At 38.0% G+C, this 27,676-nt stretch overlaps 1 protein-coding gene and 1 long non-coding RNA gene across 6 annotated transcripts; one reads left to right on the forward strand and one right to left on the reverse strand.

Moving 5' to 3' along the window:
• Positions 1–627: 627 nt before the first annotated feature.
• On the forward strand, positions 628–27,486 carry LOC110057475 (rhodopsin, GQ-coupled-like). 5 transcript variants are annotated; one of them, XM_089298226.1, is made up of 3 exons: positions 628–723; positions 23,663–24,392; positions 25,547–27,486. In XM_089298226.1, the coding sequence occupies exons 2-3, from the start codon at positions 23,737–23,739 to the stop codon at positions 25,953–25,955; spliced, it is 1,065 nt and encodes a 354-aa protein (XP_089154352.1). In that variant the 5' UTR covers positions 628–723; positions 23,663–23,736; the 3' UTR covers positions 25,956–27,486. The 5 variants fall into 5 exon arrangements, with proteins under 5 accessions (XP_089154352.1, XP_020619726.1, XP_020619725.1 ...); XM_020764067.2 differs by lacking the exon at positions 628–723 and adding an exon at positions 10,995–11,689; XM_020764066.2 differs by lacking the exon at positions 628–723 and adding an exon at positions 14,688–14,911.
• On the reverse strand, positions 12,328–13,611 carry LOC149106726 (uncharacterized). Its single transcript, XR_016209899.1, has 2 exons — positions 13,246–13,611; positions 12,328–13,041 (listed from the first exon to the last, which is right to left on the reverse strand). It is a non-coding gene; the product is annotated as an uncharacterized LOC149106726 (long non-coding RNA).
• Positions 27,487–27,676: the final 190 nt, after the last annotated feature.

The raw sequence follows: 27,676 nt of genomic DNA on the forward strand, positions 1-27,676 counted from the left end.
GCCGGGTGGATACCTTGAACTCTGAGAACATGGCCACCTGATTTTTCGTGTAACAAAGAATAGTGCACACAATTTGTCAGAAACAACATTTCAGTATTACACTGCAACAGCGCGGACTCGGAATCCTCTCTTATAAAAAGGACAAAGAGAAAAACTCATTTCCAGCAGAGAACTTTGCCTTTTCTCGTGGTTAGTACTTTTTTTGTTTCGTCTCTTCATTGTTATTCCCTGCCAGCCATGTAAGAGCTACCTTCAGATGCATAGTCTAGTCTGTGATAGTAGTTCTTCCCAGAATGTAACTGTCAGTTTTGTCATATTTTGTCTGGATACTTAAACGTAATGAACATTTCCTGGGGTATCTTTCATCTTCTATGTTAAAAGCAGATCAATGTTGACGTAACTTTGATGTCGATCTCAATAAGTAGAAATTTTTATAACCTCAAAGGGGCACCATCACACGAGCACGACCCGTCTTGAGCATAAAGTATCGATGAAAACTTTACTACTCAAGTACACTGATTAAATACGACCACTAGGTCAACACGACAATGTATGCCTTATCATCAGTGATCGTAATGGGCAACACAGTATAGATGACGCGGTCAAATGTCGCTGTAAAATTATCTTCCAGCTGTCTGCTGCGGTCACGTGTCAAGTGACGATATTCGGGTAAAGTGGACGAGTACAGGATCTCAAGCGAAGCAAGAATACGCAGGACTCGAGGTGAGCTACTTGACTTTATAAACAAAGTTGTATCTGGTTTTAAAAAGGGAGGACCCCAGCTTAGACAGAACTGCCTCCGGGATCGGTAAAATCTTTTGTGATGTCCATGGTACCATAACGCGTCCACACTACAGAATATGTTTATCGTCTTGTGAGCTGCATTCTGAATTTATTCTAACCTTTAATTAATCTAAAAAGCTGCTTCTATCAAATTTTACAGTGCTGAATATTGCACAGACTGTAAATTGTAATTTGCTGGAATCATCTCCTCCTCGTCACTCTTCGGTTTAAGTCAGTGCTTTGTAAGTGTATGCAAATGACGGCTCAGTGGCGCTCGTATTGATTCCAAAATGGCCACCATAATAGACCTCTTTAGCTTGGACGGTTTGTTGCTCCATTTCAGACCATGTGATAATACTCTTGAGAATTCTTGCTTTCAAATTTTCAAATAGTCGCGTGTATATGAATAAAGAATTTTTAGCTGGATAAAAGAACGATTCTCTAGAGAATGTCATGTACAGGGCTGTATTGGGGAAACAAACCACCCAAGCTAAAGATGTCTATTGTATGAAACAGGTTAGATGTTTGGGCTCCGTTCAGGAATTTTAATACCTTAGCCAAATTTACTCCGGTAATGAGGGAAACACCACCAGCCCGCTTTGAGAGTAACTAGCAAGTATATTCGTTTGCTAGTCACCGAAGCAGTACAGAGTCCTGTTGAAAGACAAGGCTTCCCAAGGTCTAAGTTCACGATCTCCTTTGTCCGTTGTCTGTGGATGACCCAACTAGCTCGCCATTGAGTCAAAGCTTTACCACGACGCAGTGACAGCTAGTGACAGATTCTGATTTTTCACCGGTTCACCGCCAAGGCAATTAACTTCTCTGAAAGCAATTAGTCGTCGTTACATTTAAGCCACAGATGGTAAAACTCGTCAGAGCCCTTGTTTGACTTGTTGTCATAAGAGCATTAGGCGCAAATCCTACACAGGATGAATCGCAAATGCACTTCAAATCGAAACCGCTCTCTCGACCTCACGGATAGCCTCTGAAAGATTATGTCATCAAAAGCGTTTGAAACCTTTTAAATTTGCTGATGAACGCATTTAAAAATACGTACATCAGCAAATTACAGCAACTTGGGGGCAATCGACGAGATTAACACTGCATTAATAGCCAGGCCACTCGAGTTACTAAAGTGGAAATATTCAACAAAAGCGGCCTCAGTCAGTGTGCAGAAGTGCCCCGCGGGGGAGAGGGTACTCCCATATCACCCATATATGGGCTATATAGGGGACGGGGTATGGTTTTCGAGGCCAGATTGAAAACCGATTGGCTAAAAACAACTCGAGCTTCAGTGTGCCGAGCATTTGATTGCTTTGTTGTTTTAAATACAAAAAAAGAGTTGTTCGCAACCCACAGACAACAATAACCCAATAGCTACAATTGTAGATATCACTCGATGTCACGGTTTACTGTTTAAGTGTGGATACTGAAAAATTAAGGTTGTGTCTACAACAAACCTTTATTAGCACTAAAGTGGAAAGAACTGAAAAGAACAGCTGTCAGTTGGGATAACAGACTTATAACGCATGGAAAGAAATTCAATTCAAACTGTATCCCACACAGTTAGTCAGAGCTATATAGTGTTCTGAAGCAATAAACCACTCTTTCTATGGTTTACCGGTGCATAAACCACCCGGAATGTTGACAATCACGAGCCGTTAGGCGAGTTATTTACGAGCTTTTCGAGTGTTCTACCAGCATCCCAAGAGGTTTATTACGCCGGTAGAACCATAAAAAGAGGTGCATGGTTTACTGCCTTTATGAAATAACTATGGAAAATGTTATAGTACTTTCATGATCAAGTTGCTTATTCTCAACAAATTCATGAGATGACGCAGGAAAACCAATCTGACAGAAGCTAAAACAGAACGAAAGCACATGCTAAGCGCCGTACACGAAATCCGAAAAGCAAAGCGACGAAAACATTCATTTCGCGCTATCAATGATTTAGGAACTCGGGAAAGGTAAAGGTTATCGCGGAAAGACAGAGAATGTATTAATTAACGAATTCAAAAGAACTCTGATGGGAAAATGCAGGAATTCGTGGCCGGAATCAGTCATCACGAAAGTAAAAGACCATATACGAAAAGCTTGCAAGTTCGACAAATTTCATGCGCTTAGCGAAGTGATTTAACGATAGCTTTCAGAATTAAGTTAGTGACTTTATTTAAGTGTCAGGCCAAAATTAGCAGTAACGAAAACACCAAATGGGGGCACTTTAACATGAGAAAATAAGATAGCAAGATCTAATATTAAGTTTAAAAAGCTAATCAAAAATATTTACAATATAAAAATATCAACACATGAAAGATAAAAATAAATAGATAAATATGATATAAATAAGACGAAAAATTTTGCGAATGGAATAAAGGTCAGTTCTAAAAACCACGCTTCTGAAATTTATTTTACTCAGAATTACTTACTTATGTTGAAAGCTATGAAGTCCGTGTTTCTCTGTATTTTGCTAAATGAAAAATATTGCGTGCATGTGAAAGCTTAAGGGAAATAAATTTCATTTGTCTCGTTATACATTCATGTATTGAATTTAAACTTAAAACTACTGATAAGCTTAATCCAGTAAACTCGAAAGAAATCTTTTGCCTGATTTTTAAACAACCCAAATTGATCAGTCAAGCCCAGCTGCTGTCAGAACTGCGTCCTTCACATACCGTGAAAAGAACTGAAACCAAGCTCAAGCTTAAATAACAGAATCGGCGTGAAATTTTGGCCTTGGGAAAAACATCAAGCATTATATCACGACCATTTCTCCTTACAAATTTCTTTGTTTATTTTGAATTAAAATATATTTGTGTTATTGATATCTCAGCCTGTGAAAGCCGAAAACATATTTATATTATATAAAAGCTTATGTTCTCGCTGATGTTCTGAGTTCTCCATTTCTTTCGGAGTAATGCGTATCGGAAACCATGTGTTTACCGGTACAATAAACGAAAGGTGTGACCAATCAGGGCGCGTGTAGTATCTTAGTTATTTTATAAAAAGGAATATGTCAAATATGAAAGACCGTGTTTGACCACATTTCTAAACATCGATCGCGAGTTGGGTGGATCGGGGTTGACGAATTTCGGGGTGTTAATTTGGAAATGTGGTCAAACATTGTCTTAGGGGTTTGAGATGGCTCTTTGATCGAATTAAAACTAAGGGTAAAACGGAGAAATGAAACCGCAAAAAAATCTCTGTAATGAATTAATCAGACACGCTCGTGATTTCCGTTGTTTGATAAACGTGATGAATTATTAATGAGTTTGAGAATGCCACACACGTAACATGACGTTTTCTTCCTGTCAGCGTGTTGAAGCAAAAATCAGACACTATATTTTCTGTTATAATTATGTTACCTTCGGTTCATTGTTTACTTTCAAAAGACTAACTGGCGTCTGCCCATGTTTTGAAGACTACAGCCGGCGCTACAATTAGTGGGAAATGTGTTGTATTAAATCATTTTGCCTGGAGCGAAATTACGATTTACGCGGCGCATGGTGTTAAAAAGGCTAAGAAACGTGTCCGAAAATCGTGTTGTTTGCTCAATTTTAAGATGAAGAAAAAGAGGCAGAGGCTCTTCCCGATTTGATATTTAGATTGTACATGTTTGGTCGAGGTTTCTGCACTGTTTTTATGACAAGAGTGCAAATTTCATTTCTTTTTTCCTCCTGGAACTGAACTAGGGTAAACTCCGTTCAGTCCGTTCAGAACGTGCTTCTCATTTTCATATCATCCATTCACAGAATTTACATTTTTTGTTAGAAAATATAATAACAGTATAAACAATAAAAACATCGCGAATGTCTACATTGATGTTGATCTCTTTATGGGCGCGACATAACTGACTCAACGGTAACAAAACCGAGAAATTGACGTCAATTTGTTCAACGCTTAACGTTCAATTACTACAGCAAACCTGAGAATACTAAGGTAAAATACCTTTCAAAACACAATTTTAACTACAGTTATCGTTCCTAGAACAAAGGGAGATGAATCCCTTTCAAAAGGGTGTTGTTTTTTTAGCAACTGTAAGTCTGTAATAAACTTTCACCTTTTTACGTGGGAAACCACACGACCTCGTGCACATTAATTGGTTTGTGCCATTAGTCGAGTACAAATCAAAACATAATGTTGCGCCATTTTTATTTATGGAGTAAAACTACGCAGTTGGAGCGTATCTAAAGCGATTTCACGTGCCTCCTAGAAAAAACGTTTTCAAAATAGTATAAACAACGTTTTTCTTCATAAAGAAGACATCATTTAGATGCCAAAAGATAACCCATAAAATTTACAAACGCCACATGTCACTGGATTTGGAAAACCGTACTGAATAAGAGTAGATGTTTTAAACTTCAGGTTTTAAAAGACAATTATATAGAGATTTGAGAACCTTGAGCAACCCCTTATTCCCTTCAATCCCCAATTCCCAAATCTCCATATGTACTCCTCAACATTACCATCGTCCTTTTAGACTGTTTTTCCCTTGTTAGATTAAAAATTACATTTTTTGACTAATAGCTTCTTTGGTTTTCCGGATTTTCAAATTGATGCGAGTATTAAACCTACAGGAATTTTAAAATCATCTCCTGCAAAAGTAAATACTTATCCGAGTAGTTGACTGGGGTCAACATTAAGGCAATGCTTCCGGAGCGCCGGAAAATCAAAGAGTCCAAAATAGAATCCATAAGATAAATGTTGGTGCACGTCAAGAACGGTACTGAGATCACACGCCTGCAGCACTTTAACTCAATAAAGTTTACGATATAGTCAAATTCTTCCGGTTTTTATTGACAAATAACATCCGTACTTTTCAAAGGTACATCATTTGTTTTTCTCTCATTAACCATGTTTTTTTAGCCTCGGGGTGATTTTAAGTGGCTTCGAAATAGTGGTTTATTCACTATCGGCGAATAAAAATATGACTTGTGACGCATACCAACTCACTGCAACTCGTCCTGTGGCCTCATTTGGGCAAATCTCTACATGAGCACTGTGTGAAGGCAAGCTTCGAAAACTAGCAGAGTAATCGTCTTTCATACTGGGTATGTTAAGTTTGTAGTATATACTTATCTGTACAATGTCTTCTCGCGCGTGCAAGAGATTGGAGTGAAATTTTAATCTTAACATCTTGGCGTACGCATTTTGCAACAGGCAGACATTTACTGATAAATGGCATAGCGCTAAACGTTTTTTTTTACTGATGTATGCTAGTACTTTATTTCTGTCATTTATTCAGTGCCAAACGCAACCGCTCTTGACCAGATAAACATTCTCATTTTATTTCACCACATTCGCATTTAACATCTTATTTCACAACCAACTTTGAAATTTATCGTCTCTCTTTATGTAACGTATATTTTATTTTGCACATGGTTGACCGAACCAAATTTTAAACAAGGGAGCAACACAGACAACAACAGAAAAGAAAACCCAAATACCAAAAACACAACAAAACAAAACAACGATACAAATAAACAACCTCTTTCGCATTGTGACCAGAGACATCCGGGAAATTCCATACTACGCGATGCCTTGATGTACATAGTGCCTCTGCAGAGCTGGTTAAAAAATCAGGTCCGATTAATAAAAAGCTCTAGCTGTCCCTTCGATATCTTACTAATGCTTAACGTCTTTCCTGAATGCGATTTCTCTGCCGCTTGTTCAGACTTGTGTTCTGAAAGTTTGCAGCCTGCAACACATAAACTTGATTTGACCCGCAGCAGCTGTTGGCTCAAAGCCACACTAATGCAAACGTCCTTACAACCTATAACCTTCGGCTTTATTTATTTAGCGTGGGCAAAGAATATGAACGTACGTTGTACGTAAAGAAAGTTGTTTATAAAGCAAATGTTTCGTAAAATCCGCTATGCCTTTATTCACATCACAATTTTGGCGAAAAACGTTCATTCGCAAATACACAATTCTGAAAACCCTTTGGGAGAAGATACGCTTTCATTTACGCAACCGTTCGGAATACTAGACACTGATTTGAATTCTAAGGGCTAAAAGTATTTCATATTTCTGGCTCGACGCATTAAAGTGAAGTGTCGAAGGAAGTACTTGTTTGGTGCAACATAAATTTATTTGAAAGGAAGTTTGAGCAAGATCAAAGGAAACGTCACTTAACAACAGGTTTAATGAACAATAACAATGTCTGTGCACGTGCGTTATAATTCTTGGTACTTTTTTTTCAGTGCTCTACAAAATAACAACATGAAATGATCAAATTTGGCGTAGTCTGGCGAACGTGAACAACGATGACTAAGTTAAGATTTACTTTTCGAGTTTAGCGTTGTCTTACATGTTCAGTTTTGAAATAGCTCTCACAGTAATAGACAAACTACATGCATGACAGACTCCAGATTATTGCGAGATACTTAGATTGAATTTAAATTCATATTTTAATCGACGTTGCCCTCGGCCTTGCCGTAGTGGTTGCTTTAACCCGCAAAGAGAGAGCTTAAGCAAACCACGACAGCAACGACAAAAGCAACGAGAACACCACCAAACAAAAGGTTTAATGAGTACTACAATGGCTGTGCACGTGCGTTATAAATCTTTGTACATTTCTTAATCATCCTCTGCACAGCAACAACGTGAAATGACTAAGTTCTGCGTATTTTTGAGAACGCGAACGACAGCGACTAATTTTTTGTATTTTCATTTGAAATTTAACGCTGGCATTACATGTTTAGCCTGAGCAAGTTGTAAAGCTAATATAGGCGCACTGAACAGATTTGCTCAATTGCGAAATTCGAAGGTAAAATATAACTTCAGTCTTTTCTAGGCGCTGTCCTCGGAGTCGCCGTCGTCGTTGCTTGAGCTATTAATTTTGAACTCACGTTTGGTTGGTCGCGTTGTTGGATCTTGATGTTTGATGTGTTCGCATCGATCGTGATCAGCGTTTTAAAAGTTGTGATGCTATTACAACTCTATCAATTAAACAGGAGCGCACAAGGAGCCCATCTAGCAGATTTATCGGAAATTATTATGGCCACTGGCGAAATAACAACAACTTAGCATTTCTAAAACAATTTTCTACCTGCTGGCAAATTTATATTTGTTCCTTATTCCAATGAGAAAAAAGTTTGAACTTCTCTTTTCCCAGCAAGATCCCTGACGAAATCTACCAGCCAACAGACATGTAACGGTCACATTTACTACAACGCACTACACCTACAAATTGGGCCGTGCGGTTGGGTGTCGGTGCAGGGTATAAACAAACGTTCGATAAGGGGTGTAGGAGGTGTGTTCTCAGGGGTGGGAAGGAAACTTCACAAAGCCGCTGTAGTTCCCTCGGAAAAGTAATAGCTTATATTATAGCAATCGAACGCGCGCATTCCACTCAGCGTTGCAGGAAACCCATTTTGCAGTTTAAGCTTAGCTTACAGAGGGCGTGGGTTTTCCAGCAAGCACAACTTCCGCCGGGGAACTCAATTTTAAAGAAACAGATCCATTGGTTGACCCTAATGAAAAGGCTTTCTGAGTAGCATGTACTGTCTGTACTAGTTCAGTCATTCCGGTTGTTTAGGAAATACAGGACTACATGCCGAGAAAACTCAGTTTCATTTATTAAGGACTCTTTAAGTTGCGTTCCAAATCACAAACGTAGAATTATTCTCCAACCTGTTCAAGGAGGCGTGACCATTAACCAACATCTTGCGCCGTGACTGGCTAATTAAAAAAGGAAATTTGCTGGCTCAATGGCTGGACACGTGGCAAAATCAGACCCACTCTTTGCTTAAGTTCGTTCGCGTCGTTAAGATTTAATCTCTCATGTACACACTATTTTCATGGTAATCCCTCATAATTTCTTAAGTTAAATTAAAAGAACACTATCAGTTTTTGAAATTCCGGAGGGGTCCGCAGATAGCAAATCCTCTGGTGCAGATTTTGTTCACTTGGTCAGTCCAAGCGGTTTTGCATCCTCAATCAAATGCAGTCCCACTTCGAAGATCGACCCTTATCGAGTTCAACCGAACGTCCAATTGCTCCGAAGGTTTTGTGAGGGTAATCCCAATCGAACCCAAACGCTGTCAGGTTGGAAGAGATACGCTGAAACTCGATTGATCGAATGTTGATGATTTGGTTCAACAGGTCAGACACCGAGTGAAGGCCTCTTGGTCCCAGTTTAGACGCCCAACTTTTCATGAGCCCAGCCCAATACGTTGAATTAAGTATACGAAAAGATCGACTGTGAATCAGTTAAGAAACGTTTCTTGAATTTGGAACGGCACAGTCGTTCCTCCCGAATGGCTCAGCCGGGAATTCCAGCTTTGGAACGATTTTGATTCAGACGTCAAACTTTTCATGTGCCTCAGTAACCTAATGCATAAAATATTATAATGTGTTTTACAAGGAGTTTTACACTTTGCCTGTGAACTGCTGACTTTTCGATGTGTTTTGGTTCAACTTAAATTAAGTTCGGCGAATTAAGTTCATACGGCGTACTTTTGATGATTTGGGTCGGTCAAAATTCAAACTAAGTTCGGCTCATGAAACTGAGTTTGGCGTCTGAACTGGCCCTTGCAGATGGAATATGAAAGTAGTTAATTACTAGTAAATTTGTTGCGTTTGCCTACAGTGACGATTCGCCGCAGCGAAATGGCATTGCGTGTATATATAAACAGTAGCCTCCATTTGGTGCGGAAATATGCTCGGATATTAGTCCGCGGACATTATCTGTTCGCTTTGAGGAGCAGATAATGTCCAAGGACAAATATCCGAGCATATTTTCGCGCCAAATGGAGGCTTTTGTGTTTACTATCCTTCAAATATTTTTCACAACACGCGCGGTTTTGAAAATTGGGGAATATCATTCGGATATTCCCCAGTTTTAGCTGGGGAATATTCAGTCACATGACACGTTGAAACCAATCGCGCGCGCGCTAAAATATTTGATGGATTATAAACATGGGCATTTGTAGGCCAGGCTGTTCCCAACCGCATGAGAAGCTGACAAAATACAAACATGTCTCAACAAAATCTCGGCCTTGGGTATATTCTAAATAGATTCTTAAAATTTTTGGGATTTATTACTCCAAAACCCATATAAGATTAGAAAAAGTGAAAAATAAAAAACATTTTCTGTCCCCAAGGTTTTTTATTTGGTGCCAAAAATGGGTCGTCCGCGTCCAGCAACTCGCTAGTGGTTCATCGAGTGTCGTCAGGCAGGATAACAGTTATGTTATTTTGAACAAATGAACCCAGAATTCACGACTTAAGTATTAGAAGAGGACAAAGTAACTTAAGCATTGTTATGTGTCGTTTCGGTAGGACAGTTCGGTTTCGACCGTCGCTCGTACATGTACTGCAGGCGCGGTCGCCGTACACAAGGAAAGAGAGTATATGAAACTTCCTATGAGACACTTTCTATCATTATCCGGGGCATAACTGGGTACCATGTCTAAAAATAACTCCATCACTGCTATTAATCGATATAAATCAACTAATGCCATTGATTAATATTGATTCGTTCATTAGCTAATCGATGATCGATTTTCATCGATTCATCACGTGGCTCGATCGTTTTGGAATCGTCTCCTCAAATTGTGTGCCAGACAACGGTTTATTTTAAAATGTATTGTTTTGTTGTCTACGTCGGCCGGTTTTTTCTTTATTTTCCTATTTTCTTTCCCAAGTATATACATGTCTACCTGCAATATTTTTCTATCAGCTCGCGGGATATGTTTAAGTTATCCAAGTCCTCTTTCTCGACTGAAATTTTCTTCCCGTGCATAGAAACAAATGTTAACGTCGAAAACCTATAAAGTACTCTGATTTGAAAAGCCTTAAAGCAGCTGGTATAGTTTCACTTTGATATTGCTTGAGATGAACAAAACTGCATCTCTACAGCTAAAATTCAATATCATGTTTTCTGCCGAGCTATCCCTGACCACGTTTTTTCGCTAACTTTGAATGGAAGGAAATCTATTTTCGCTTCACACCTACGCGGATTAATTAAATGCAGTATTTACATCGAAAATGATTAATTATCATACCGTTTTAACACGTTTAACTAAAAGAAAAACAACTAAACGGTATCGTTTCTTTGTATGAATCCTACAAATCAGCATAAAAATTAAATGAAAAAAAAAAAAAAAACCAGTCATTTTGTAAAAACATGGCCACACAGAGCGCCACGGTTCATTTGCAATACTTCTTATCATGCTGTTCATATGTCCGTTACAAAACTTTATAGTGCATTTTTCATGCACTTTATTCTTGTCCTAATTTCGTGGGTTTTCTTTGAACTATACTCCCACAGCTTGGTCTGAAAAAGTAACCTCTGACAGGCCTTGTCGAAGAAACCATTTTTTGCCTTTAATGCCATTAATTCGATTGTTTTTTTGTGTGTGTATGTGGAAAAAGCTGTCTATACGTCTATGTTTGTCTTTAAATCGTCAACACAATGGAGAGTTCTGGAATAGATTTTCCATTTTTTTCGAATTAATCAAGAAATAATATTCATTTGCTCGAATGTCTTGTTTAGCATGTCTCGGAGTGGGTTTCATTTCATTATCTTTTTGATAAGTCGTCATGAAATTGAATAAAAAAACTATGTAAATCAACCATTCTCATTTCAAAGTTTCTTGAAATGAATAAAACACGTAGACTGACTCATCCTAAAAGCAGATGGCTTACATCCGAACCGCTGCAACTACTTAGCATTTCATTGGCTCGCCTTTTCTTTGAGTATCCGCCAACCCTTGACAGGCTCGGCGTCATTTGTGAGAACTCGATCCTTTCCTTTTTAAGCACTGCAGGTTCTCAAGCCAGCGAAAAAAACGTACCGCCTTGTTTTCAGATTTGTGGAACCCATCAGATCGCTACGTGTCCGTACACTATGAAACAGAGTTTCACAATTCAGTCATTGTTCGTTCTGTGATTGGGACTTCAGGTAACTCATTAATTTACAGTTAATGTTTGGTTGCATCGGTATCAAGCGGATATTTTCTAAGCCCAAAGTTCTCGTATTGTTCAGGAGCTGTTATATTCGCCATTTTATTCACGCAATGCATTTATAAGCTTATAAAAATGCTTATAAAAGCGGAGTTTGCTGGTTAGACATATCGGGAAGATGGGAAGCTATCAATGTGGAATTAAAGCAAAATTAAAAAGTAGGGGCGATAACTGACTGATAGCAAATCTCACCTGCCATTCGGTTTAAGGGCTATGCGGATTATATTTATACTTCTTTTTCGTTTTTTGGTCTACATAGTTAAATACAAGTTTAGCCTTAGGGCGTAATGTTTGAAAGAAAATATGAAATCGGTTACGAAACAATTCTTTACCTGTTCTCTTAATGTAAACAGAAAAGTCTACATGAACTCAAGAAATATAGCTATTAATCAGCAAGCTCTTTATCGGACCTATAACAAATTAGAAAATAACACCGATAGCAAATTTGAAGACTTTAAACTCAGTTAAATATAGGCCGTGTAAATAGTTTCTTTTTAATTTTTAAAGGCTTTAAAGATAATTGCAAGTTTGCATTCATTCGTGATGTCTGAAGGCAAAATGTAAAATAGACAAATGTTGAATAGGTTTGACACTGTATTTCTATTGGATGTCAACAAAAATAGTGGTGAATAGATATGTTTTATTCCACGTTCTCTACAATATATTAATCTATCTTAAGACGGCAAGTAAATCTTCTATGTATATTTGAATTCTGAAGTTTTTAACTGGTACTCGAATAAATACGGTAAAAAGGGAAATTCATTTTAGACTAGTCGAATGTAATTGATACAACAGTCCCCATGTTAACGTTTTTCAAAGCTAGGATGATTTACAACTCTATCCATTGGATAAGCTTATGTCCATCAGATAGGGCAGTTTATATATTTCTTGACACTTTTCCAGTGGATATTGACAGTCCTATTCATCGTTTGAGCTACTATTAATGTCTTTTTTCCTCAAATGCCGCAGTCATTGTAGTATGAGACAAAAGCTAGACAAAGCCAAATTACCTAAGACAAAACACAGTTGCCGGAAAGAGCCAGGTGTAAAGTGTGCCTAAGCCAAACTTAACGGAACAGTTTTATTATTTAACTGTGACAAAACCATCACGTACAATTCTGTGGCACGTATATTTCTGGGGAGCAGGGTTGCGCTGTGGTGAGAGCACTCGCCTCCCACCAATGTGGCCCGTGTTCGCATGCCGTCCCGGCGTCATATTTGGGTTGAATTTGTTGTTGGTTCTCGCCTTCTTCGAGGGTTTTTCTCCATGTACTCGTGTTTTGCTCCCTCCTGAAAAGCAACATTTCCAAATTCAAATTTGATCAGGAAAGAGGACGCAAACCAGCTAGGGCTGATTTGGCTTCCTCTCCAAGTATTATAATGTTAATTTGTAATTGTTGCCAAGATGTTGTGTAATATAGGAAAAGAATCGTACAACGAAGGTTATGACTGGACGATGAATTCCTGGATACAAACGTATGTCAGCAAACTTACTTAATTACTTACTGCCCTGTAGCCCCGTCGGCGCTAAGGTCAGTGACTTTGGGACAGGAGCCTGACGAAGCTGACACTCTGGCCCTCCAAGATAGGGGGTTCGCACTGGGCTAACAACACTTTCACTATGTTACGGAAACAGCGATGTCGGCAAAGCGGTGCCAATACAATGCTTTTCCTGTCCACTGATACTTGATCAAATTTGACATTGATTAATAGCGCTATTAATGATCGTTTAAAGCGACATTGCATCCGTTCAGGGAGGATTTTGTAGGAAATCAGTAACGCCTACGAACCAGACAAATTGGAAGTACAGCTTGCACGCAGTAGTGAGGCAATCTCAAGTTGATTCACCAAATGTTTGACACTCATATCCTCTTGCATTATATTAAAATATTGAGTATTGTCGGTTGTTTTAGCCGAAAACTTACTGTATTTATCTTATGGCTAATTATTATTGTATTCACTGGATTGTATGGTTACTCTGTGTTGCGCTTAAAAGACTGATATAAAGATGTTTTTGTGCATATATACATGAAACTTCGCAACGGGAATCCGATTTTGAAGTTAAATTGACCACTAAATGATTTTTATGATAATCCGCATTAATTGAACTAAAAACAATGGCTTCTAACAAAGATGCATAGTTTTTTTTTTTGCTCTGTGCGTCTCAGTTTTATTTTTACGATGTGTTTTTGTGGTATTTAGAAACAGAAATAAACTGTTTTTATGAATCAGACCGAATACGTGCATTTGAACTGTGCATACCAACAGCAAAACACTCAAAACAAAATTAAAATTAAGAAACCCCGAGATCTTGTAAATTAATTGTTCCTTGCTGAATCGAGTGTTTGTGAAAGAAATTAAGGAAGTTTTCCTACATTTCCTATTGCGCCTATTAAATAAGTATGTTCTTATTGTTCTAAAGGAATTAGCTACCCATCTTCGCTGAGTCCTCGCTATCATGAACTTACATACACGTTGAAGAATCATTTTTTAAGAATTTGTACATTCCATTGGGATGCCTTTCGCGTGATTGCAAAGAAATAAATATGACCAAACGAAACTCAACTCTAGAAACTTGATTTTACGATGGAACAAAATCACAATGGCAATTTCACTCCTTTTGATTTCTAAGACAACTGCAATCTTCTTGATTTTAATTCTGTCACGTAATAATGTATCAGTATATTGAAATGTATATTTCATGAAGCAACTTGCGAGCTTTCAAGCAAATCATTCTGAATATATAATTACACAACATTGGAATTGAAAAAAAAAACTGAGTTTCTTTAAGAAATAACACCGGTAGCAGGTTGTCATTGTTAGAAAATAAAAAAAAAAAGGTTTATTAATTTTTAAAAGACGCTTTTAGATACATCGACTAGATACCAGATCTGGCAGAAACGAAATATTAAAATGAATGGCTTAATTGGTCTAGAACTACACACAGGATTAATTTGCAGGAGAGAAAAGGTAACTAATAGGCAGCATATATAAAAATCGAAAGATTTTCGTCGAGACGAGGTTTACGTAAGGCTTTTTCCATTAACAGCTTTAAGAGAGTGGGAGGGAAGCTTGTCTGCTTTTAAAGCTGTCCGGAAGAACTCACAGCAGCCATTTAATTCTTCTGATCCTGTTTCAAGGAAGAACAAAGGAAGCCGCGGTGAGTTTTCCTCTGTCAAATCACTTCCAAGAAATTCAAATTACATATTACATCTCAGTTGTTGTGGATTTCCACAACAAGATACGATTTTTAAAATTACTAGTTTATAATTTCTAACAAAAGGAATCCGTGGAAAACGTGCTAAGTAATTCTTTGACGCAATTAAATACTCGTGAAAGATACACGGGCTACCCCGCTTATCTTTTCTGATATCAGTATATATCTTTCGTTTCAAAATTGAAGAAATACTTCGAAAGCCGTGTTTATTGACCCAAAAAATTTAACGCCTCGGTGGTCTTTCACTTGGCACAGCTTGTGTCGGCATTAAATTTTAGCGAAAAAGTCCAACCTGTTTTTTATGACCTATTATCTTTTTCTTTTTCCTCATGACCTACTATCCAATCAGAATCGCGTATTTGCAACAGATAGATGTTAAATATGCATCACATCATCAGTATACCTGGAAAACAACATGCAAATATGTAGCAGCTTGGGAAAAATCAAAAACATTTAACTATTTGCTCGTTCGTATTCGGTTTTTCGGAGAAAAGAAGACGTGGGTAGGTACACGATTATTGTGATGTGCTGATCTATGCATTTTTTCCTTGCCCTTATGCAAAATGTCTTGAGAAAACCATTAAGAGAAACAAACAACCTAGTAGAATGTATCATTGAGATACACTTTTTAATTATTTTCATGCTCTATTAGACAAGGCAAACTGACTCAGAGGAAAACGTTTAAACTGTAGCGTGCTTTCCAGAGCGTGTACCATATTTACTGACTTCAAAATTTTTTTTTTTTAAAATATCGCCTCTAACCCACGCTCTTAACATAAAGTCAATCCACATGTATATATATCGATTCAACAAGGCGCAAAGCTAGTTTCAGATATGATACCAAAACAAATGGTGAACTAAGATTTACCCGGTGAAAAATAATTCATTTTTGAATAAAATTAATGAAAATATTTCTCAGTTTGCAAATCGTAATTCTCTTTCGAAATTTAGTAGGAAAGATGATAATGTTTAGCATGATTTGAGACCCACAATTATGATTGTTTACTAGTACTTTCTGAACAAGATTTACCACTTTCAACTTAAAAGTGTCTTTGGTGCGGCGAAGTTATCTTCAATTTGTCAATTCATGTCTCGAGTTAATTGTGTTTCCGAAAACGAAAAAGTTTTTATTTTTTTGATTAGGAACAGCCGTTTTTCTGCTGATGGTAACTGGAAGTTTGCATGAGTCTAAATTCGTGGTTTCACATGTTTCCTAGGCTATATAACTCGGACGTTAATCGGTGTCGATTTTGCTTAAATCCTTAATTTTCAAAGCATTTGACGTTAATAAGCTGCTGTAATAATCATTATAACTAACCTTCTATAATTATCCTTTTACAAGTGCTCCTTGTAGTACTTAAAATACTTAAATGTTTGATCTATTTTATCATATTTCTCCAAGGGTAGTGATTGTGGTGCGTTTTCCTTTTTCAAAACGCTTCCGGCAATAGTTGCCCAGCCGGCTACGTGGTTTAGTAGTCAAGTTACAAATTACATGTCGTTGTGGCTTACCACAACAACATTTATGATTCAGTTGTAAGATGACTACAGTAAAGAAATGGCTCACAAAGTGAGGTTGCAGTAAAGGACTCAAAGTTAGATGTTATTAAAGATAAATCGAGCACTTTTTTGAACGACCTTTTTATAAAATGCTACTTTACAGTGACAAGTTATCATCACAATGTATGTCTCGGGTTATTTTTTTAACTTTTTAATTGGGATTTTTCAGTATAAGTGAGATTTTTCTTGTAGCTGATTCTTTTGCAACTGAACATCCTAGGATCAAGGCTATTAGAGGCCTTTTACGTACGTTAGAAAGTTATTTATTAGACTCACGATATTATCAGTTCTGTTTTGTCAGCTGCTTTCTTACATAGAAAATTGACCATTTACTTGATGTGTAGAATTCTTATCGATAAATGTCAGACTAATGGGCGATACCTCGCCGCGGACTTTGCTTGTTCGGTGTGCACTCAATTTCAAGTCAAGAACTCTGAAGAGTTTCATCACGTCAGTGGTAAAAACTCCACTGACGACTCAGAACCTTCAACTGGGGGTCGCGTGGTTTAATTCTCAAATATTTATTACAGATTATATCTTATAAGCATTTCCTAGAACCATTTTTTTTTCTACTAGAACATTAAAACTTTCTACCAATAATGGTAAGAACATGTGAAATAATTCTTTGGCAAAATAAAGTTATGACGTATTTATTTGCACCATTGCGCGTATCGGCGGAAGGCGAGATGTTTCATGTGTGTGAGCTCGCATACTCATACAACGCCCTTATCGCCTTGAAAACGACTAATTAGAGCGGTTTTCACTTGAACGTTGAAAGTAATTCAGATTTGCTTTGGTTTTGCGTTACAACGCTACTCGATTGGCTTAAAAAATTCATGCCACCTTGTCAGCTAATCAGTGGAAGTAAAACCAAAACCAATCACGACTCCTTCACACAGGTTTTCCCGCGCTTCGGGTCATGCAGCTAAATGTCTTTTCAATCGGGATTGCCTACGCCCTTTTCTAATTGGCGAAAGAATTTTGATGTTTCTTTCTGTATCCATTTAAACATCTAAGTGATGATTAAATAGACGATTCGATTGAGGCCTTGAGCTACTGTAATTCTTTTTATTCCAAACTTTCGCCGATCTATGACATTGTCAGGAAATGTAAAGAAAATATTCCACTGTGCGTGATGTAAAAAGCAGTGTAGGTGACACGAACAATTAGAATCTGATGAAATAAGGACAATGAGGGGGTTTACTTACGATTATTCGAGGCGTTTTATATCCGGAAGAACAAGCCTGAACTTAATTTCCGGAAAGAATGTACTGAGCTCAGAGGCCTTTTATTTTAAACAAGACTGCTTAGATCTTTTGTCCTCGCCACCACTTATTAGCGATTTTACATGTTATTGCGTGTCTGCCACCAACGTCACATTTGTAAAACTCGTTGTCCTTATTATATATTCTAATTATTCGTTTCACCTACACTGCGTTTTATATCACGCACAATAGAGTATTTTCTCTGCATTTCCTTGACAATGCTGCAGATCATCGAGAGCTTAGAATTTAAGGAATACAGTAGCTAGAGGGCTCATCGGTCAAGTCGTCCATGTAATCACCCAACTGAATGACGCTACTGAATGACAACTTCAAACGTTTACTTTTTTCTTTTTGCTTTGTTCTGATTATAAGCAATTATTGGATGAGGTTTTTGTGATATCCAGGATAATCATTGTCGAGGTTGGGGTTATTAGCGAGGCCGAAGGCTGCGGCTGATAACACTTACCGAGACCTTGATTATTCTGGATATCACAGAAACCGAATCTAATAATTGTTTGTTTGTTTGGTTTTTTTTTTACATCGAACGACAAAAAAAATGGAAGTGATGTTTTTGCTTCTTCACTGGCGGCAAGCAACACAAAGCGCGCGCGAATTTGACATGATTACCCTTAGAAATCATGCACTGCGGTCATGCATGACATGATTACCCGTGACCTTGAGTGTCCTTGACATGATTATTTTTAATCTGCAGCTAGATGACGTCACAGGCGCTGATTTCGAAAATTCACTATATGCTTTCGGCCAATCAGAAAAGAGATAGTGAGTTCAATGTATAATAATTACTATTATTTATTATTATTACTATTATTATTATTATTATTATTATTACTAGGAATTTCATTACGAAAGTAAGTGCTATCGAAGGTCGATAAAACGGTGGGAACTGAACTGAACAGTCAACAGGTCTGGAAATTTTTTTATCTTTGGAGGGTAGGGGTGTTCAGAGTAGGCCCTCGCTGGATGATTTGTAATCATTACTACAGCAAGTGGTGTTTTAGAAAAATGGCCCAATCGTTAGGCTTACGGAGTTGTTTGACCCATATTGGGAAATTGCTGAAAATGCTTTGTTGTTTGTGGGGTGGGGAAAGTGGTTGAAAATGTAGGTAGTAGCAAAATAGAGGTGCTGTTCTAAAAGGTGAGGGGAAATTATTTTTTATTGTTGATTTGATAAGTCATTAATTTGATAGATGTTGGGAATGATAAATGACAACGATACTCATTTGTTGGAAAATTCATCCTTATACAATGTGTATCTTGACAAGATACCAAAGTTTCTAACTTCAAGTATGTATTAAAATTTGTTTTTCATTTACACATTTAAACTGGTTTCATTTGGAACTGTAACTTGAACAACGAGTTAGAAAATAATGTTATATGCCATAAACTTGATACAAAATATTCTTGATTGGAGTAATTCCTTTTCAATGTGAACAATAACAGTAACTATAAAAATATGTCTAACTTGAACAATGAATTCTTTGCAAAAGGGTTTTGGCAAAGATACTTAGTAAATCAGTAGTAAGCAGGATTAAAATTTTTTCCTATATCTGTATGAAATATAATCAACCAATATTCAGCGGGTAACAATAACAGTAACTATAAAAATATGTCTACTTTGAACAATAAATTCTTGACAAAAAGGTTTTGGCAAAGATACTTAGTAAATCAGTAGTAAGCAGGATTAAAATTTCTTCCTATATCTGTATGAAATATAATCAATCAGTATCCAGTGGGTGACGTTTTTTAGATGTTAACTTTATAATGAATTTTAAATTTAATTAGATAAATGAAAAAATGCAAATAAAAATCATTATTGGCAGTAAGTTTTCTACATCTTCATAGTACATTGGAAGAAAACAGTTTTTTAAGATTGAAGGAACCTGTTTTCTGTTGTTATAGTCCTCATATCTAATTTATATGAAGCAATTTATTGTCAGCTAGGTTTAAAGTAATGTTTAAATCATGCATCTCGAGAAGAATGTCAGTTAGGTCATCTTCTGTGAGGGCAGCGTGCATTTTTTGTTGCGAAGCATCGAACAGTTTCACCAGCTGCTGGTGAAAGACAGACAGGTAAAACTTGTTGTTGGTCAAACAACTGACAGCGTACGAAAGATTCGAAAGTCGAAAGCGTCTGACAGCGTGCGAGGATTTCTCACGTGCAAAGTAATCTCACGCGTGGATCCCGGATGATATGACAGCCATGTGATGTGCGCGTGATTGTCGTTTTAATGGTCCCGGATAATACTCTACTACGCAGGCTTCGAGTCTTACATCCGAGAAAATTTTGGATTTTGCGCCCTACAGAGAAGAATAGTGTGCTGTCTCGCTAACGCTCGACAGCAATTAGTATTAGTATTATTATTATTATTATTATTATTATTATTATTATTATTATCATTATTATTGTTTTGATTTTCAGTCCAAGGAAACATTTTTTCACTTCAAGAAATAGAATGTTCAAGAAAGCAACCGGAACGATGATCCTGCTGGTATACGTTGGATCAATAGTGATCTAATCCGCTTCACATATAAAATGAAGAATACAAAAGCAAAAACCGACACAACGTAGAATGATTTTTTGAAGGTGTACTATATTTCGGCTGGCCAAACCAGCCTTCTTCAGGCACAATGAAAATTTTACATTGGGACGTGTTTTATGTAGCATGTTTTCGTAATACCGGAAATACGTAAAACTAATTGACAGTGTAAATTAAAGATAAGCACACGGTAAAATAAAATAACATAATAAAAGAACATAATAAAAGGAAACCGATTAATATGTTTCTTCACGGATGTTCAGACCATCAGGATCAATTGTTCTGCCTTTTTTGAATTAAAAAAGCTTCCCTGGCCTTACGGATAGAGTCTCGGTTGGAAAAGATTTTTTCGATGGGGGTTGATTGCATGTCGTTAGCAGTGTGGTTTGGAGAAGACAGGAAATGTTCTGCGGCTGTAGTAGGTCCCAATGTAAAATTCTCATTGCACCTGAAGAAGGCTGGTTTGGCCAGCCGAAATATTGTACACCTTCAAAAAACCAATTTACGTTGTGTCGGTTTCTGCTTTTGTATACTTCAAGAAAACCTGTTGGAGTAACAATTGCAAATGCTCTTCTCGGTAAAAATTGATTTTAAAAGCTTGAAATACGAGCCTCTGCCCATTTTCATGACCCTTAACTTTTGATCTTCTCGCTATCGTGTAAAATATCTTGAATATTTTAAGGTAGATATCAGTCGCATCAGCATCAGTTTCTCCTGCCTCACACTCACTGGTCAAATATCAGCCTCTCTCATCTCTTGATAAGACTTTTTCCGCTGGATTTCCGGCTAAAAGCGCCAGAAAAGGCTAATTTCTCAAGCCGCAACATCTCTTTCATAATGCGTCAAGATGTTCACCCAGGGCATTCGGGGTTATCGACGCAGTTATTTGTGACATAATTCGCGTTAAGAATGCGACGTGCTGCAAATTAATTAGCGCTACGTGGTTTTTGAAAGACATGTAATTTAAGTCGGTTTCCTTCCATATCCTTCCTGTTTTCGATACATATTTAACGCTTCATTATCAAAGAAACACTTTGAAAGACTTTTCTTTAACCACGATAAACGTTTCGGTAATAAATTAACAGTAGCTTGTTTTAGTGATTAGCTCCAGCGAAAATGAGTGCTGTCACGTATGGAGTGTTTTTTATGACCTGTTATCAAAATCGAAATCGCATATTGTCGCATATTGATTGAGTGAACATTTCCTTTCAAAAACCGAGAGATTACGCAGACCTGTTGGGGCCAATTTAGACAACACTCAAATTAGCTATCGCGTCAATGTGGAGTAAAGGTTGTCCACCGAAAGCTGGCGAGAGAATTAAGACAATTGTTCGTTTGTCAGAGAAAAGAAGTCTCAGGTAAGTACAGGAATACTCCGTTGAGCAGTGATCTATATAACGTTGTCAGTTTACCGTTACTAATTATATATAATTTATATATATATATGAATAGTTGATATACAGGGACATACCAATAATCGTATAGAGTCCATGACTGCAGAAAACAGCTTTAACTCTCGCTCTTGTTAAAACTCTCCTACGCTTTCAGATTAAATCCATAGGCACCGTTTCCTGCACGGACAACAAAATATATCTATCGTCAAGTGAACTGAAAAACACATTTAAATTTGCGAGAGACAAACTCTCGCCTCTGACCCTAAGCTCTTTAGAATAATAACCTTGCATGAATGTATATTTTAGTCAACAAGAAACAAAGCTAATTTTACCCTTAGCAAACACTAACCTAAGATTTATCTGATGTTGAAACGAAATTTGGAAAATAGCTAATGAAGAAAGTTCAAAGACATTTCTCTGTTTCAAGTTGTTGTGGAAGATGTATTGGATAATTCGATACTTCACCAAAATCATATCTCATTAATTTAAAATAAAAATTAACACTTTCTGAATTGAAGCAATCACTCGCAAAGTATTTCTTAAAAGTTTTTTTAATGCGTCACGCTGTTTTTTCCTTGAGAATTGATGTCTGCAGTTAATTGCGTTTGAGAGAGGCTTTGTGATTGTTAGTAGCAGGCCGCTGTGATTTGGTTTTTGCTAATTGTCACTCGAGCTTTGCATTATTTAGATTGTGAGGATGCAGATGTTTACCGACTTAAAAGAGATAAGCCGACGTTGATCATTTGTTGTAGTAATGTTGATATGTGAGACTTTTTATAACTTTTTCTTTTTCAACTGCGTATTACAGAATGAACGTTTTTGGAATAAAGTCCTGCTGATATAGCGGGCGCTCTCAATAGCTTAACGTGCTGACATTTTTCGGCACTTCTTCAATGAGAAAAATGAAAGCTTGAACTCTAGCTTTTTTAAATTGATTTTATAATACGACTAATGGTGTCATAAATAGGCCAATCATTGGTGAACATGGTATGGCCATTTTGGTGACCCTTAATAAGATTACTTATACACTTTAATTAAAAAAAGGGACCCAGTGACTCCAATTTTAAACGTCTGATTAAAATAAAATGATTTGCACTAATGAGATGATGTTTGATGAGGCCGAAGGCCGAATCAACTATCACCTCATAGGAATTGAAAGCGAACTGAATCTAATTGTTTTAGTATAATTAATTCTTCCTGAAATTTCTGTTAAATTAGTATTTCCAATTATTTATCTATGTAGTATTAAACTTTTATTTGCGAGAAATCGCGCGGACTGAATTGTCTTTTGAAATTTGCAGTTTTGTATACGCACGCATAGTGTACCGGGATAGCTCATCAGCCTGCGCCTATTAGATTGCAGCATTATCATAACTAGAATTATTCTACTAATTAATAAATTTACGGGCGTAAAATCCCAAATAAGCACTTGCAAAAAGTATTTATCATTTTTGCAAACTTTCAAAATTAATTTTAATTTGGATAACGTCCAAATTTACTAATAATTTGGACAGTTCCCTGCACAACATAATTAACAAGTATAACGACTATATCCCAGTCCCATTTGGAAATAATTAATTTTTAAAGCGGTGCCGCTATCGCTCTAAAAGGTCGTTATGAGGCCTAATATAGATGCAAGAGGCATTTGACGATGTGTGTGAAAAATTTTAAACTTGGGAACACCGGAAAAATGGCAGCAGATAATGAATCAGAAACACTGTGGTTTTTTCTTACTTTGTCTAAAAATGTTGAGTTGATCGTGAGATGGGAAAAGTAAAAACATTTTATGGGGACATCCAGTGAAAGAATGAAACATAGCACTGTGGGAAAAGAATATTACCACGAACTCTAAAGCAGGTGCTGGATATCTTTCAAAACCAAAACACAATGACATGTGCATTTTTTCTTCTCACACAGCGCATGCCTAAGAAGTATTAGCTGAGCGTCAAACTTTAGAAGCCAAGCTCAAATCACAAGCATAAAGTTAAAACATGGATAATGCGTCAATAGAACCGCAGACCACGACCCAGACATCGAACATCAATGAAAGGCCGAGACTTCAGCATGATGATCCGGCATTCATAGCATATATTGTGGTCATGACCATAATCTTGGCAGTTGGTTTTGTCGGCAATGTTCTGACGATAATTATCTTACGATACCGAGAACACAGAAAGAAAAATATCACTCCACTCATGATCAACCTCGCGGTGGCTGATATTATTATCATCGTGTTTGGTTATCCCGTAGTAGTTGCCGCAAACATCTCCTCAACTGGGCTTGAAATTAGCAGCACGTGTGTGTGGTCAGGATTTATCAACGGGTCGGTGGGAATCGCATCCATTGCTAATTTGACTATGATGAGCGTTGTGATGTACTCCTCATTTAAGAGGCTCGGCAACAGGAAAAAAATTCCAAGAAACAAAATGGCGGCTATGATCGTCTTCACGTGGTTGTACGGAATAATGGCCATGATTCCACCGTTAGTGGGTTGGAACGAGTTCGTCCCAGGCGCCTCTGGAGTCAGCTGCTGTCCAAACTGGGTACCTGAAACAAAGGCTGGAGTGGCTTACAACGCCATGTTGGTTTTTGTTGGCTTTGTATTTCCGCTGAGCGTCGTTACATTTTGTTACCATCGGATTTACAGGTAAGCGATTACGTACCCGGGGAGGGAGAAAGGAAGCACTGCTTCTAAAGTTGACCGGGAATTATTAGACCCGTTTCCGCCGCTCTCTCGAGTCCAGTCTACGGTCCCCCCGAGAGGAGTCTTCGGGGAGGGGAGCGGCTCCTTTCCCGAACAGTGACTAGTGAACAAGCCTAGGGAGTTATGGCTGCGGGGTAGGAAAGAAATTAACGATCTTTTTTCCTGGGCACTGAGTGGTGGTCATAATGTTTGCAACCAAGAGATTATCTCTTGTTGCAACTAATTTAAGTCTAAGATATAAATGAGCAGGATCCTTGATCCATGTTTGGTGTTTTGTGGGGTCTTTCCCAAACCACTCGACGGCAATCAAATGCTGGACAGACGTCAATTCTGCGCGTTTTGGTTTTCTAAGTTTTGTTTTTGCATTGAACAAGGAAAATATCAGTTTCTACAGAACAGGATCCTGAGGGCATTAGGTGCGGTGAGCTAATAGTTAGCGCCCTGAAGTCCGGATTGATCGCTGTTGGTGCGAGTCCTGGCCGGATTCATTTCGTTGTGTCCTTGGACAAGAAACTTTTCTCTGACAGTTGTTTACCACATTCAGGTTGATAGACTAGCATTCTATCCATAGGGAATAGGCCGGGAGGAATACCCCTAGGCAATTCACGTTAGGGAAACTAGAGATAAGCGCCGGGGGAGCAACTGGCTTGAACGTTTGGAAGCTACATTTCATATCTCACCCACCTTTAATTTGAACGTATTTAGCCAATGGAATTTATTTCACGGTGTTTATTTGCAGTCGAACGTGCACCTTGTGGAAAATAAACAGCAGTTTATTTTGATCCCGTAAACGTATTTAAAAAATAGCGATCATGGCCGGATAGTTCAAAGCCCGACTAAGCTTAAACCTAGGATTAGCGAGAATTTTGATTTCACTTTTTTAACTTTACCGTGAGGTTTTCTTTTTCTAATGTTTGTCCTTCAGTTCCAGTCGGAATGATCTCAAAGTACACAAAACCTAGCAAAGTAAAAATTAATACTTCGGATAACTTTTAATCCTGGGTTAGCGCGCGTTAACCGGCTTTTGAGCAACCCGGCCTCCTAGTCTAGTTTAGAAATGGAGAGTAACGAGTTTAACGCGTCTCATTTCGTTGCAGCTTTATTCGGACACAGCAACCCACGACCGAGAACGCTTCACTTCAGGCCAGCCGGAGAAAATCCCAAATCAAACTCTTGCGTATGATTGCCATGGCGATTGCCGCCTTCGTCTTGAGCTGGTCTCCATATTGCTTTGTGAGCATCATTGCCACCATCCGGGGTACTAACACGTTGACCCCTGGCGAGGCCGAAATCCCGGATTTGCTAGCCAAGGCCTCAGTCATCTACAACCCCATTGTTTATACTGCAATGAATGACAGGTTTCGTGCTTCTTTACTTCGGATGATCCCTTGCTGTCGATATTTTGCAAGGGATATTAACCCGGCGGCAAATACCCCCACAAATTCAAAGTCGCGCGAAGAAAATGGTAATGATCTTAAAAGGAAACAGTCCCAAACCGAAGTGTGATGCAAGGATCCTGCAGAATGCTATTACATTTTCAGGAGCTGTTTCCCTGGAAGAGCATCTTTAGTGTTTTCGTTTTGGCAGGTGGCTTCAAATTTCAGGGAAGAGTGTACCTCTTTTCCTGGTACGTGAAGGAAGCCCACAGTTTCCGGTGGGTTGTACTCAGATCATAAGCCGCTTATGAAACACGTAACTATGGGAGTGCGATCGAATTTCAAGATATTTCATTGCATGGACGCCATTCAGGCTTTATCAAGGCTCAAATATTTTAATTGCATTGTGCGTTAATTATCAGGGTCTGTGGATGTAGTCCAACTTCCCTACCCCTCCTTACTGATAGGACTCGAAGTTTTCCCTGGCCAAAACCCGGAAATTTCGATTGAAAGTAAAAAGGAACAGTAATTTTCGGAAAATCCGCTCTGGAATTGTAGACTACCTCCAGAGGTACTTCTTTCTTCCGTTCGGAACGGAAAGACGGGAAATTCCTAATTACGATTTACTGAATTCTCGAATTTCCAGTTTCCCGTCTACAAACCACAACTGGAGATCAAATTGTAAACGGTTAGCGCCATCTCGTTCGGTTGGTTTGCTGATTTGAAGAAACCCTTATCACTATTCAACGGCCATCCCAACCGGTTATTCCAACAAATAGAAAGCGCCCTAAGAAAATAAGCAGACGTGGTTCAGCTTGTTCCTCTCAAAAGATACTAGATCCCAGTAAGAAAATCAGCATTAGTACAGTCGAGCCACGGACACCAAGGGACTGGAACTGATTGTCTGTATTATGTAGGAGTTCGTATTATGACACAAATTTGGGGGTTGTGTACTGGTGTCAGCATACCGAGGGATAATCATTGTACTGCCTTTCTTTACGAGCCTTTGCTTAGCTGTGTATATTGCGGTCTTTTATATCGGTCCTTGTGCAGCACACACGAGGACAGAAACCGTTCTAGTGATGAACTATCGACAGAGAAAAGAGGTGTCTTTAAATGAATTCGCACGATTGGTAGATAGTAATTTAAATAGTTTGTGCATAGAATGATGATGGTAGTTACTGACAATACACGAAGCAAAGCCCTTGTTTTGCAGGTAACTTGGATTCGTTTAAAAAAATACCAAGCCTTTCTTTCCTATACTTTCAATGTGATCATCCGAGCTACGGTTTTTGTTGATACACAAAACCTTATCCTCGTCGGCAACATATTGTGCAGTCGCTATTCTTAATCGTGTTACTAAAAAATCACAATGTGCGTATTGGCAATCTAAATAAAACCTGATAACTGTGGTTGTTTCACATCATTAAACGGCTGCGTGTTGTAATCACCATAATGAACGCGAACAGTACTAGACTGATTAAAAATGGAGGAGTAACCAGGATTACAAATCATCTTATGTTTCTCTAGATAGATCGGGAGAGATAGAAACTTTATTAAAGTGCTAATGCTTTGTAGCCTGTGATTAAATTCTCGGGTTAAGAATTTAATAAAAACTATAGCTTTCGGTTTCCAGCCTAAAGCCAGTTTTTCATTGAAAACTACCATTATTGGAATCGTAAAGTAGACGGAAAGAGTGATCTGTGAGTCAGTAAGGAGACAAAGGGTGAAACCAAAACCATGGATTGATACAAACTAAAATCTCTAACAATGTTAAAAAGTCCGACTCAGTCGGAAGTAGAATGGTTTGATTTCCAAACCGAAATGTCGGGTACGGTTTTGTTACCTAAT

This window comes from Orbicella faveolata, unplaced genomic scaffold (genome assembly GCF_042242905.1).
Source record: "Orbicella faveolata isolate gen_17 unplaced genomic scaffold, um_ofav_v1 contig_3, whole genome shotgun sequence".
NCBI classification, from domain to species: Eukaryota; Metazoa; Cnidaria; class Anthozoa; order Scleractinia; family Merulinidae; genus Orbicella; species Orbicella faveolata.